Genomic DNA, 12,925 nt, shown 5'->3' on the forward strand with positions numbered 1-12,925 from the left:
ACGTTTACAGAATTCCCAATGTTGTATTTTTACGAAGAATGCATGCTCTGTTATATTCTTATCCAGCACAATCTGATCCATGAACCATTTCTTTAAATCTGTTATACCCCTCTTCTTTTTTCTCACTCCCACATAACGAAAACTATAGGAAGAACACGACCTAAACTTAAAGGGCTATTAAAACGCTATCCAAATCTTCAAAGCCCTCGTAGTTGTAGTAAATGGAGAACTAAGTCGAGGTTGTTTTGGCAGTCACCTCGATGATGAAACTCAATTTATTAGAAGGACCCTTTTGGCCATCTTAGCTCCGGAGAGTCGGTCACGTGAATTATATATGCTCTATCTGAAAACTACTCGTGAGAGTGAATGGCGACGCAGGGGAGGACCCTTCAATTCATTCTCTGCCTTTTGAGTTTTGACCATGAAAGTTTGGAAGGTACGGGTCCTCCCTTCACTACACCCAAGACTCGGCTCCTCCAAATCAATTTGGATTCCTTAACCCGAACTTCGTTTGGAACAAAATACAGTAAGGAATCCAAAGTTCATTTGAAGAGATTTTATAATGAAAGATTAAACAAAAACATCACAAGAGGTTCATCCCAGAATCACAATGGTAAAAGGTTTTTATTTACTTCACTACGTTCGGATCTCACAGAAACACGAACATAATTTGATTCCGTACTAAGCATTAAATCTGGCAGACACACCCAAGTGGCCATCAAACTCACAATCTTAAGGCAGACACACCCAACTCTTAGCAATCAAGCAAGCACACTACTACATAACAAACCAAAACAGTCATAAACTTGATGATCCAAGGCTAACTTATCATATTAGCCCATTCAAAAAGTGCTTTTTATTTATTCAAGCTCCAGTCATCACCTTCTCTAAGGCCAAGATATATTCATAGACCTTCTTCTCATCAGGAAGAGTCTTGGACACACTCTCTCTGCTCTGAACGCACCTCTTCACCCAAGCCATGAGTTTAGGGCACTCTGCTTCCATCTTGAAGTGACCATAAGTCTCAAAGGTGTAAAACCAGCAAGAAAATGGAATCAAACCAACATCAAGAAACCCAAACGAGTCACCCCCATAAAAGGGCTTGTCCCCAAGTGCCCCTTCCAGAAGCTTAAATATGTCGAGCAGCTCTTTCTTGGCAGTCTCGTGCTCTTCTCCCTTTGAAAGCCACATTTTCCTCCACGTCTCATACACCTGCATCCCCATCAATCCCAATTCTCTTATTCACAGACGACAAGAGATATATAAAGATGAAACATAGATTTCCTCTTCAAATATAAAAAGATTTTGGCACTGAGATGAACAACAAGCATGGTAAATAGAACAATTCAATAAGAAGAGCTCATAGAATTTACCTTTTTGTCAATGAAATCAACCCAGAATCTGGCTTGAGCTCGCTCGTATGGATCCGAAGGCAAAAGCGGAGATTTGTCCTTCCACACCTCGTCGATGTACTGCACAATAATGGCAGATTCGCAGACGGGTTTGCCGTTGTGGACTAGAACTGGGATTTTCTTGTGAATCGGATTCATTTGCAGAAGCAGAGGGCTCTTGTCCCTCAGATTCTCTTCCTTATACTCATACTTCACACCTTTCTCTGCCAGTGCGATCCTAACCCTCATTCCAAACATGCTCGGCCATGTATCCAACAGAACTACCTCGCTCGCCATTGTTGCGCTCGATTCTCGAACGTTTGAGGTACCAGAGTTAGAGAGGCTTCAGTGAATAAGAAAATATCTTAAGGATCAAAGAAACGAGAGAATGGCTGATTAAGTTCGCCGGGCCTAACACCCTTATAGATGAAGATAAGGTTCGCGAAACAAACAAAGCCAACGGAGATGGAGATACTTGGTCCCAGAAGAAACAAGAGAACTCTGGAGCTCACACTCTCTTAGAATTCTCGGGTGATCTCATGCTCTCATAATAATAGCATCATGATAATTAATTATATTTAGGAGTTCACCGACACTGTTATCTAGAAAACTAATCCTGACCAAGCGTCATTTTTCCTAGAATAATTCTAAAAGAAGGGAGCAGTTCAATGTTTGACAGTGACAAAAATTATGAAATCAATCGAAGCCATCTAAAAATAATATTGAACGAAGAGATTTTTTTTTCCCCCCCACAGCGAACGAAGAGAACTAAAAATTGACGTTTTACTTTATTTTTTTTTTGCCATTAATTGACATTTTACTATTATTTTTTCTTTTAGGTGTCAACCTACGCACCATGCTGAACATTTTTATACTTATTATTTAATTATTTATAGCCGGCCGCCGCGCTCGAAGATGGCCTCTAGCGTTTGAGTGCGTAAGTAATATTTTTTTATTCGCGCCTATCTTAAAATAATTTTTTAATGCAATTTTCGTCCTAAAATATTTTCTCAGTAGCAACGTGCACTTTAAATTGAAGATATTGAGAGCCATTTTAAAATTAAAATATTAGATACATCAAAAATTATTTTAAAATATACTTTAAACTAAAGTGTTGCTGAATGTATAAAAAATTAGTTTAAAATGTGAAGTTTAATGAAAAAAATATTTTGAGGTGTTGCATATTACTTGGTTTAATCTCTAAATTTCAAATGCATAAAAAATTAGATTGGGATGCTAAGTTAATCTCTAAAAATTTTTTTGCCAAATAAATATTAAATATTTACATTTTTTAAATCAAATATAGATATTTTTTAACTAGAAATAATTATGTTCAAGATACTGTTAGCAAGTTGTATAGAGATTTACATTGATATCATTAGTTTAAGAGAGTGTTTGAAATATCCAAAAAGTACTTTAAAAGATGCTCTTATACAAATTAAGATAAAACTCCTCTTATATATTTATTTCATATATCTTAAAAAAAATTTTAATACAAGAAAAGGCTAAATGCCTAAAAACTCAAAGAACAACTAAAGGGGATTAGCTCCCAAACTCTCAAAACCAACAAGATTCCTTAAACTAATAGGGTAGGAGTCCATAATACTATTTTCGGTTTTAATTATAAAATCCCGTTTGTAGTCTACAAATGAGGTCTTAAAACCAGAAGTGGTAGTTGAAACAGACAGACTTTGTTTGGCCACAACATCGGCGAGCTCATTTTGTTCTTTGGAAATATGTTGCCCTTTCACACTCCATGAAGCTCTCATAAGTTTCTTGATTTAGATAACTATAAAATCACTTTTAAAACGATAATTTTGTTTCTATCCAAACACTTTTTATTCATTTTCTTATCCAAACACTTTTTGAATGTCATCTTATGAGCTAATCCCTGTATAACTATATACATTATCCCTTTAGAAGTTAAGAATAATCTGGCCCTCGTTTAAGCCCAATATCAAAATCGGATCCATTCATTAGATGCGAGTGTAACCCATGATTTTTCGCTGGGGCAAAAAAAAAAACATTTTTAACAATCTTTACCTTCCCCACAAGATCCACCCAGCAAACTTAGTTGTCCCACAAACTCTCAAAGTCATTGTTACCTGTTATTTGGGTTCTTCGACAAAATAGTTTACTAGGGTCGTCATGGTTTTGGGATATCCCCCCCCCCCCCCAAAAAAAAATTTTAGTAACCCGTACAAATGGTGTCGGCTCTCTTTCTTTGTTTCTTGTACAACAGATGGTGTTGGCTCTGTAAAGTGTAAACCACAAAACTTGTCCATTTGTCATTATTCAGATCCTCTCCATTCGGCAATTAAAGGCACTCACGGTGCAGCAATAGATTGTGATTCCATAACTACATATTTTCCCTTTCTCTTCATCAGCATTCCAGGAACTGGAGAGGATTCATTTTAAATTTGCCCTTATACTGCAAACTGGCTCCCGTTTGAGACACTACAATGTAAATCTCCATACAAGTACTGAGAAACAAAAAGCTTCTTTAGAATAGCGGTAGAATCCTTCAAAAACAACTTTTTTAATCATAATTTACAAAATACGAAGTAAATATACGATAAAAATTGTCTCAAGTTGCATGAATAAGTGCTTTTTGGGAGCACAAAATAGAATTTTACTGCAATGTGTGCCTAATGCTGCAGAAAACCAGCAGGCATTGTACAGCGAACTTACAATCACATTTTGCTGTATTGAATTAAGACATAAAAAACTTACAAATCATGACAGATTCAAGTTTATTGATGTTGGGAAAGAAAGTGTTCCCAGAAATATCTTATAAAAGAACTTACAGTGGTGGGACATCTGGTTGAAGATAAAGCAAAAGCTTTGCTTCTTTATGGTTATATATAATTACTTCTAGCCTCAATGGAATTAGGCTAAGACAAGTGCGAGCTCAAATGTTAAAACTCTAGATCACCTGCACAAGTCGCCACAGGCCAATTAGTTTTCTGAGTTGTTGATGATTAATCATAAGAAGTTTGCGAAAGAAGCTCAGATGTTTTGATTATGGAATATATATATCATCGACTCGGATTTGCAAATTTAATCTGGCACCTTGTATCTTAGCAAAGATAGTAAGCTAAGGGGATTTACTAATTTTATGGACTTTAATTCTACATATCAAAGTATAAAACCGACCAGCAGTGATTCTCAAAACGATTTGTCGCTCCTGATAGAAGACCAGCAGCAGCAACACAGTCACAGGGTGAAAGTCCGGTGAGGCAATGGCAAAACACAGAATTTTAGATCATTCCATAGAACCAATATGCATGACATCAACCAGTTGAAAGAAGCATCAATAGAAAGGAAACTCTTTAGGACAAGGAAGAATACATGCTTTTCTCTTCAGATGTATGGCTTATTAAGCATATCACAGAGAAGCATTAGATAAAGAGCACGATAATCCAAAAGAACTAACGAGAATTGAAATTCAAATAGGCATCATGACGATTAACAAAATCACCGTTGGCAACTATTTGAGAATGTCTTATGTATCACTGATACATGTCTTGCTCCATATTTTGCATTTATTTACTCTTTGAAATGGTTCGTAGCCAATGATCTATAGTTTGTATTCACAAGAACGACACTATCCACTGATAAATTAACTTTATAGCCTTCAATGTGAAGTAATAGACAATTAATTTAAGAGGAGCGGAGTCCCATCACAGGCAAAAGAGAAATGTCTCAGCTGAAATTCAAAATGAGATTATTAAATGTATACGTAAATATAATTCACCAACTAGGCCAAAATGAAAGAAGATCAATTCCTTCAAAACTAACAGGGGAACTAATTCAAACTGAGATAGCTCCATTAGTAAATACAAGGTTTCTAACCTTTGGACGAAGCATCTTCATCTAGTGGGGATTCTGATGTCGGAGTCAATGGAGAATTGTTGACATACTCCCTAGCATCAATCAACATCGCAATGACCTCTTTCATTGTTGGCCTATTAAGTGGGGATGTACTGGTGCAAAACAGAGCAATTTTGAGAACAAGAGACATCTCGTCGATTGTTTTTTGTGCACTCAGATTTAATCTTCTGTCAAATAATTCAGATGTTGGTACTGACGCTTGAATTGACCTTCTCACCCAAGTAACTAGATCACCACCTTGCTCCAAAGGTTGCACAGGTGACCTGCCAGTAACTAGTTCCAGCAAAACTACCCCGAAGCTATATATGTCACATTTCTCAGTCACCTTCATGGTGTAAGCATATTCTGAAAAGATATCCAGGAAACTATAAGAAACAAAAGCAAAAACTATGGCCATAAGCCAGCCGATTAAAACATCATCTTCTTAAGCACATCACAAAAAAAGCTTTTTTGGCAACATTCATTATTGCATCAAAGGAATTTAGAATCAGCATAGAACATTTGACAATCAGTTACCCTTCTTACCAGGAGCAATGTAGCCATATGAACCTGCCACAGCAGACATGGATTTGGAGTAGGAAAAGTCGACCAACTTAGCCAGGCCAAAGTCTCCAACATGAGCCTGATACACCTCATCGAGCAATATATTGTTTGACTTTATATCGCGGTGGATAATTTGAGGTTTACAATCGTAATGAAGATAGCACAAGCCTTCTGCTGCTCCAAGAGCAATTTTGTAGCGACTGCTCCAACCCAATATACATGTGTTTGGATCTGAATGAAGTTGTTCACCAAGGCTACCATTTTCCATGTATTCATACAAGAGAATATTAGAATCCTCATGACAACAGAATCCAAACAGCTTCACAATATTTCTGTGCCTGATCTTTCCCAGAGTCGAAATTTCTGCAAGGAAACTTCTGTCTACATTTGCTCCTTCTCCACGAGAATTCAACTTTTTGACAGCTATCACCTCACCATCGGTCAGAACAGCCTTGTAGACAGTTCCACAAGCTCCTCTTCCTATAACCAAAGCTTCAGAAAAATTGCTAGTAGCTTCCAAGAGATCCTGGTATGTGAAACCTTCTTTAGGGAAGTAATAGTTATCTAGGACATGAGGTTTTGATTGCCCCTCAATTGAGACAAAAGAAGAGCCACGGCGTTTCATGGCCCAACATATAAAGACTATGAAAATGAGAGAAACAAATCCCACCACTGCAGAAACAATGCTCACTATCTTTTGCTTTGATGAACCATCTCTGGACCAGCTTGGAGTATGAGATGGATGACAATAATATGAACCTACTCGACACAACCCATTGTTTCCAGCAAAATTTGTAAAATTCATCTTACGAAATGCCGGCGTGTCTGGAATGACCCCTACCAGTTTATTGTTGGAAACATTGCATAGTAAGAGGCTGGGAAGGTCACCAATTGATGTAGGAATTTCACCAACAAGCTGATTGTCATTTAAATAAAGACTTTCCAACATTTGCAAGCTCCCAAGGCTGTCAGGAATTGTACCAGAAAGTTTGTTATAACTCAGGTTAAGAGCAATCTGAAGAGCAGCTAATTGTCCTAAATGAAAAGGAATGCTCCCAAAAAACAAGTTACCGCCGAGTTCCAAATCTGTAAGACGTGAAAGGTCCCCTAAAGCACTCGGTATTGTTCCAGAGAGTCTATTATCTGAAAGTTTCAACAGCTCCAGATTCACCAGCTTGCCAATATCATCTGGAAGATCACCAGTGAACCCGTTTCTACTCAGATCAAGCCTCTGGAGTTTTATGCAGTTTCCCAACTCATGAGGTATACTTCCACTGAGAAAATTAGAGGAAATGTTGAATGAGACAAGCTGTGTTAAATTCCCAATCTCAGGAGGAAGATAGCCTAAAAAATAGTTATCTGATAAGAGCAGCCTCTTTAAATTCTTGAGTCGACCTATCCCATGGTCTATTAGTCCTGAGAACCGGTTCTGCTGAAGTTCGAGGGCAGAAAGATTATGAAGTTCATATAATTCAAGAGGGAAGCTTCCTGTCAGTTGGTTGTCTCCCAGCATTAGCTGCACAAGAGGCTTGCACATTTTCAGGTCATGAGGAATATTGCCAAGCAATTTATTTGACCCAAGACTGAGGAACTGCAATTTCTGATTGCGGCAAAGATGCGGAGGTATCATACCAATAAGATAATTCATGGATATATCAAGAACTGTAAGGTTGCTATTAGATCCAAGATAAGGAGGAATTTTACCCTGAAGGTGATTATCAAACAACTGCAAATCCACCATGTATGTAAGATTTTGAAACACTAGTGGTATTGTACCTGATAAGTTATTTATGGAGAGGTCTAAATTCTTTAAGAGCTTTAAATTCCCAAGCTCTTGAGGTATGTCTCCCTGCAGGAGGTTTTCAAATAGATGAAGCAATGTAAGACCAGAGATCTGACCCAACTCTTTGGGAATATTTCCACTTAAACGATTTTCAGACAGATCTATCTCAATTGCATTTGTGCAGTTCCCTAGCTCCACCGGAATTGAGCCATTCAAGCGGTTAGTGTATATGTACAACCTTTGTAAATTTGATAACTTTCCAAGCTCCTTGGGGAGAGCTCCACCAAATGAATTATGATGCAAAGCAAGCGATTGCAAGCTACTAAGATTTCCAATCTCAGGAGGGATCTCACCAGATAAAAAGTTTTGCCATAGATTTAACTCAGCAAGGTTCTGAAGCTTTTGAAGCTCCCTTGGAATGGACCCTTCTAGCTGATTCTGTGAGAATCCTAATATCTGCAAGCTCTCACACTGGCTTATTTCCGCAGGTATTGGACCTGAGATGCTGTTAACACCTGCCCTGATGATTTTAAGCTGCTTCAACTTACTGATTGATGTGGGAATTCTCCCAGTTAAGTTGTTGCTATAAATAACTAGCTCTTCAAGTGAAGTTAAATTCCCAATCTCTTCAGGCACTTCACCATGCATGAAATTTTCACAGACATAAAGCTTTCTTAGTGTGGTGATTTCGCTGAAAGGAATCAGAAGTTCCCCATGGAACCTATTTGTGCAAAGGTCTAATATCTCCAAACTACGACAGTCAACAAAATCCACAGGAATAGGACCAGAAATGAAATTTTTCGACAGATTCAACTCAACTAGCCGTGGAAGGTTACAGATGGTGGGAGATAAAGCACCAGACAGATTGAGCTGATGAAGATTTACGGAAGTTACCATTGAATCATCACAATGCACACCTTTCCAATTGCAAGGAGTAAAATCAGAAGAATTCCAGTTGTGAAGATAATTTTGGGTGTCAGCAAGAGAAGCTTTGAACCGCAAAAGATTTGAACCATCTTCATTAATCGAACTTACAAGGAAGATGCCAAAACAAAATATTAGCATCAAGCAAAACCGTTTTTTGAGGTTGCAAGCCGGACATATTGCCATTTCGCCCGCAAAAGTCAAGTTGTTAAAGCAATTCCGCAACTTTATGATCGGAAAGCATATATAAAATGGAAGAATAGCAGTGCAGAAATCTTTTACAGAAGCAGAAGTGTGAACATGAGAAAGTTCAAGGTTTAAGACAAAGCGGAAGATGAAGAAGAAAGCAGAAAATACCGTAATGGGAATGGAACCAAATCTCGTTGAGACTTAACCAAATTTCACGTCCACAGAAAAACAGGCAAACCCACGGAAGCAATCAATAGGAATCGCAGGGATATGGGAGAGAGACAGAGAGTGACAGAGACATAACCATTGATAGATGAGGAGCATGAAAGTGGAGCTGAACCGCTCGAGTCACGTTGTGGAAGGGATTGAAATGCTGGGTCAACGCGGGATGATCACTTTACAGCGAAGTGATGAGACGAAACCAACTGCTGTGTTCTGTTGGATTTCTTCTTTCTCCTCTTTTTGCTTCGTGTTCTGGCCATCCTCCACCAGGAGTAGTTATCTTCTTCAACTGTTACTATCATTTGCATTTGAAAGATTGATGAGTTGACGGGTTTAAACAATAAACGGTGCAGATTGAGAGGAGGAAGACGTGGAAAATTCTAGGATCCCAATCCCCGCCATTGTTGTTGCTGGGCCTGCCAATATGGAAATTCTAGTGGGAATTTTTCGCGCTGTTCCTTGTGAAGTCACGAGAGTAATGATTTCCCCTTCTGCTCCCAGTCAGTGGCGTGGTGCCACTTCATTCATTTTTCTAACTTTTTAGTGTGCACATAGCTTTCCGCAAAAACATTTCTAGCAACATGCTCTAGTCCTGCACAGTAGCTCCAATCCTTAGATAAGCTTAACAATTAATCTGCAAACACAGAAAAAAATAGTTAAATTATTTATTTATCATGAATGTGTATTGGTTTTTTTAAAAGTATGGATAAGATGACTGGACTTATCTATTGGTAGAAACCCCTGACAGTCAATAGGGATTTTTGGTAAAAAAGTAAGAGATAAAATGAATTGAGATTTTATATTTATAAACAAATTCAATTTCTGATTAATTCTTCTACTCCTTCGGTTCTTAATATAGCACATAATTATTCAATTAGTTGTGTTTTTAAATGTAAGGCTCATTTCTCATATCTATCAATTTTTTCAAAATATTGATATTCTCTCAACCACAATCAACTAGAAGAGTGAGGGAGAATATTAAAGAAGATAATTATGGTGTTTTCAAAAAAACAAGTCATATTATAATTAACTAACTTATCTAACTTTCTTAATATAATCAAATGAATTAAATAGATCTTATACTAAAGACCGAAAGAGTATTAAGTTTTAGAGGTAGTCTAATTTATACCTAATCAAATTACCAGAACCAGATCATTCAGTAAAATTAATTTAAAACAATAAACATATAAGAGATGTAATTTTTTTAAAAAAAATAGTCTTATTTGTAGAGAAAGTGAAAAAGGGAAAATTTGAGAAAAAAATATGTAATAATTTATTAAATGAGAGAATGTGTGATAATGAAAATATATTTATGTATTTAATGGGGTAAAAATAAAAATGATAAATTTAAATTTCAGCTAAAAAAAGTATAACATAGAAGGAATATTCAAACACTTGCAAAAATTTTAAAACTAAGAGTTATTATCTTTAAAAATTTTGGCAAAAGAAAAAAAAAATAGTCATCTTTACCGTGTTTAAATATATAACTATTTTTCCAACTCCTAATAAATCAATTTACCGCCATAAAAAACATTTAATTACGGGTAGATTTCTGAAAGGAGAGAGAAACATTTAGACATGACTAACCTTTTTTTTTGGGGGGCCTTGACATGACTAACTTTCTCAGTTTTAATAATGTTGACAACTGAGTATTAGATTGAAGATCAGAGGCAGTAATTTATAATTTATTATCCAGTTTATAAGTTATAATACTACTTGTTAAAAATTTAAGATGAGTTGTTAAAACACCTTATAAGGTGTAACTTGGTGTGATTTTAAGAGCCTTCAATCTAATGTGTCAAATTTAAATTCATAGGTATCGTTTTTTATTTTGTTTCAACGACTGATTGTCCAGGCCCACAAAAAAAAAAAAAAAAAGACGATTGATTGTGCCTTCTAAGTTACATTTTTCTCTAGGAATTCAATTTTCCTTCCTTGTCAATGCAGAAAATGAATGAAAAAGAGAAAAGAAATTCTTAAAATGCGGCGTACCTTATTCCATGGCCTACCAATCAATTAGCATGCTTATTTCCCTAGATAAAGTCTTAAAAAATCAATCAATATTATTTTAATATGTGTTCGAAGAATTTTGCATCATATCCAACTCGCTCCAAATTAGTTAGAACATCATGTAACTTTTTATGAACATAATGGTATTTAAAAAAAAATCTTAAATTGCGTGCACGAACTAAATTGTTAAGATCAAAAGTTAGGCATTATGTTAATCTCCTAATTCTAATTTAAAAAACAAATTTTTTGAAAAATGTAAAGGATGGATAATTTTATATGTGCCAACACACTGAAGTGGTTGATATAATGGCTTAGTGATAAATAATGGCATTCCCATTTGTACCCAAACTAGATGTGGTCCACTTTGTGCCTAACACTATATATATGAACTTCAACCCCTCATTGGGTGTTTAGCATTTGTTTTTAATAAAGTTGGGTTGCTTTTGTCACATCAAAATTGACTTCATCTTCTATTTTATTATTGGCGTGCAACGTTTATATAGTCTCATCCATTATTTCAGTTATTTTTTTAAGTATTGGTTTTAAAACTAAGTTATCCTTTCTAGTGTCTTTTTTGACCCTCCCCACTTCTGAGTTTGGGCAATCAAGATCTACCCAGATTCCATTATTTTTGAATTTTATAATGTTATGCAATGCTTAAACATATAATTTAATCAACCAGGGTGGCAAAGGTATAATATGACAAAAAAATATGAGTATGTAGTTTAATAATAATTATATTATATCATATAAACATCTCATTTGATTGAAGTTTCGCATACATCACTTGAAATTAAAAATTCATTGCATTTATCTTAGTCTAATGTTAAATTTCTTATTCTCCTTAAAAAGAAATCCATGATTTTTGAATAAGAATACGAATTGAGTTAATAAGAAATATCCTCATAAAAAGTTAAAACTTGACCATATTGTAGACTAAGTTTTAGTTTTAAGAGTGAACAGTGCATACTATAAAAATAAAACTGTTCCCAATTTTTATAATTCAACATTCGAATGTTAAATACAAATGTCTTTTTTTCAATGTGATCTGTTTTTTTTTATTAAAAAAAAGAATATTAAATGCGTAATATTTGCATCCACAATAGCATAGCTTTTAAGTTTTCGACATTAAGATTAAGGAGTTCAAAACAATCTCACTTATAAACTTTTTTTCTTTTAAATAAAGAATAGGTATACTCCTATTGGAGGCGATCCTATTCGAGGTATTGTCAGACACTAAATGTGGACACTTTTTCCAGTGGGGATTCAAACCTTGATTCGTCATATTGTGAGAAACTAACCCCTTCCACTAGATTCAATCCCTGTTGGTCACTTAAAGACTTTAAATCTAAATACGTTGTAAAATATTCAATTATATCTCTTTATCTCAAATTATGGGCTTTTACAATTGGTCAAGCAGTTATTGGGCTTACACACAGCCCATTAACCCCTTTCAGCCCAAACCCGCTCTGCCATTTGAAAGCATATTTCTTCGTGCGTGAGCATTAACTTTCGGTTCGGAGGAGTGCATATTTAATGCGCGACAATATTTTAAATATAATTATTTCTAATAAAAAAAATACATACGCATAGCCAAGAAAAAAACCTCAACAGGTGGGGATGGAACAGAATAAGTAATACTCCTCCGGTCCTTAATATAAGACCTATTTAACTAATTTGATTAGATTAAGAAAGTTAGGTAAGTTAGTTAATTATAAAAAAAGTGACACATTTTTTTCTAAAACACCGTAATCACCTTTCTTAATACCCCATTTCCCTCTTCTACTTGATTATGGTTGAGGGAATATCTATAGGGGTAATTTAGAGAAAATTGATAAATATCATAAATGAGTCTTATATTTAGGACCAAAACCAACTCAAGAGTTAGGTCCTATATTAAGGACCGGAAGAGTATATACAATGAATCTCTGGAAAAAAAAAAGGAAAAAGAACTGAATTATTTTATACG

General features: G+C 35.6%; 2 protein-coding genes across 4 annotated transcripts in view; both read right to left on the reverse strand.

Annotated features, from left to right (window-relative positions):
• Positions 1 to 9,347, reverse strand: part of LOC114719596 (leucine-rich repeat receptor-like serine/threonine-protein kinase At1g17230) — a 21,663-nt gene extending 12,316 nt beyond the window's left edge. Inside the window, exons 1-4 of one of the 3 annotated variants that reach the window (XR_003737924.1) lie at positions 9,029 to 9,347; positions 5,811 to 8,528; positions 5,247 to 5,630; positions 4,013 to 4,326 (exon numbers count right to left, since the gene is read on the reverse strand). Coding sequence is in view for 1 of the 3 variants with exons in the window: in XM_028905114.1 (XP_028760947.1) it covers positions 4,310 to 4,326; positions 5,247 to 5,630; positions 5,811 to 8,721 (3,312 nt within the window). In the remaining 2 variants the exon portion in view is untranslated. Of the gene's footprint in view, positions 1 to 4,007; positions 4,327 to 5,246; positions 5,631 to 5,810 lie in introns of those variants that run through there. The other 2 variants (XR_003737923.1, XM_028905114.1) reach the window with 2 other exon arrangements.
• On the reverse strand, positions 594 to 1,881 carry LOC114719622 (glutathione S-transferase 3). Its single transcript, XM_028905137.1, has 2 exons — positions 1,374 to 1,881; positions 594 to 1,212 (listed from the first exon to the last, which is right to left on the reverse strand). The coding sequence occupies exons 1-2, from the start codon at positions 1,686 to 1,688 to the stop codon at positions 865 to 867; spliced, it is 663 nt and encodes a 220-aa protein (XP_028760970.1). The 5' UTR covers positions 1,689 to 1,881; the 3' UTR covers positions 594 to 864.
• Positions 9,348 to 12,925: the final 3,578 nt, after the last annotated feature.

Source organism: Neltuma alba, unplaced genomic scaffold (assembly GCF_004799145.2).
Source record: "Neltuma alba isolate B1F8T4 unplaced genomic scaffold, ASM479914v2 tig00002178_pilon, whole genome shotgun sequence".
NCBI lineage: Eukaryota > Viridiplantae > Streptophyta > Magnoliopsida > Fabales > Fabaceae > Neltuma > Neltuma alba.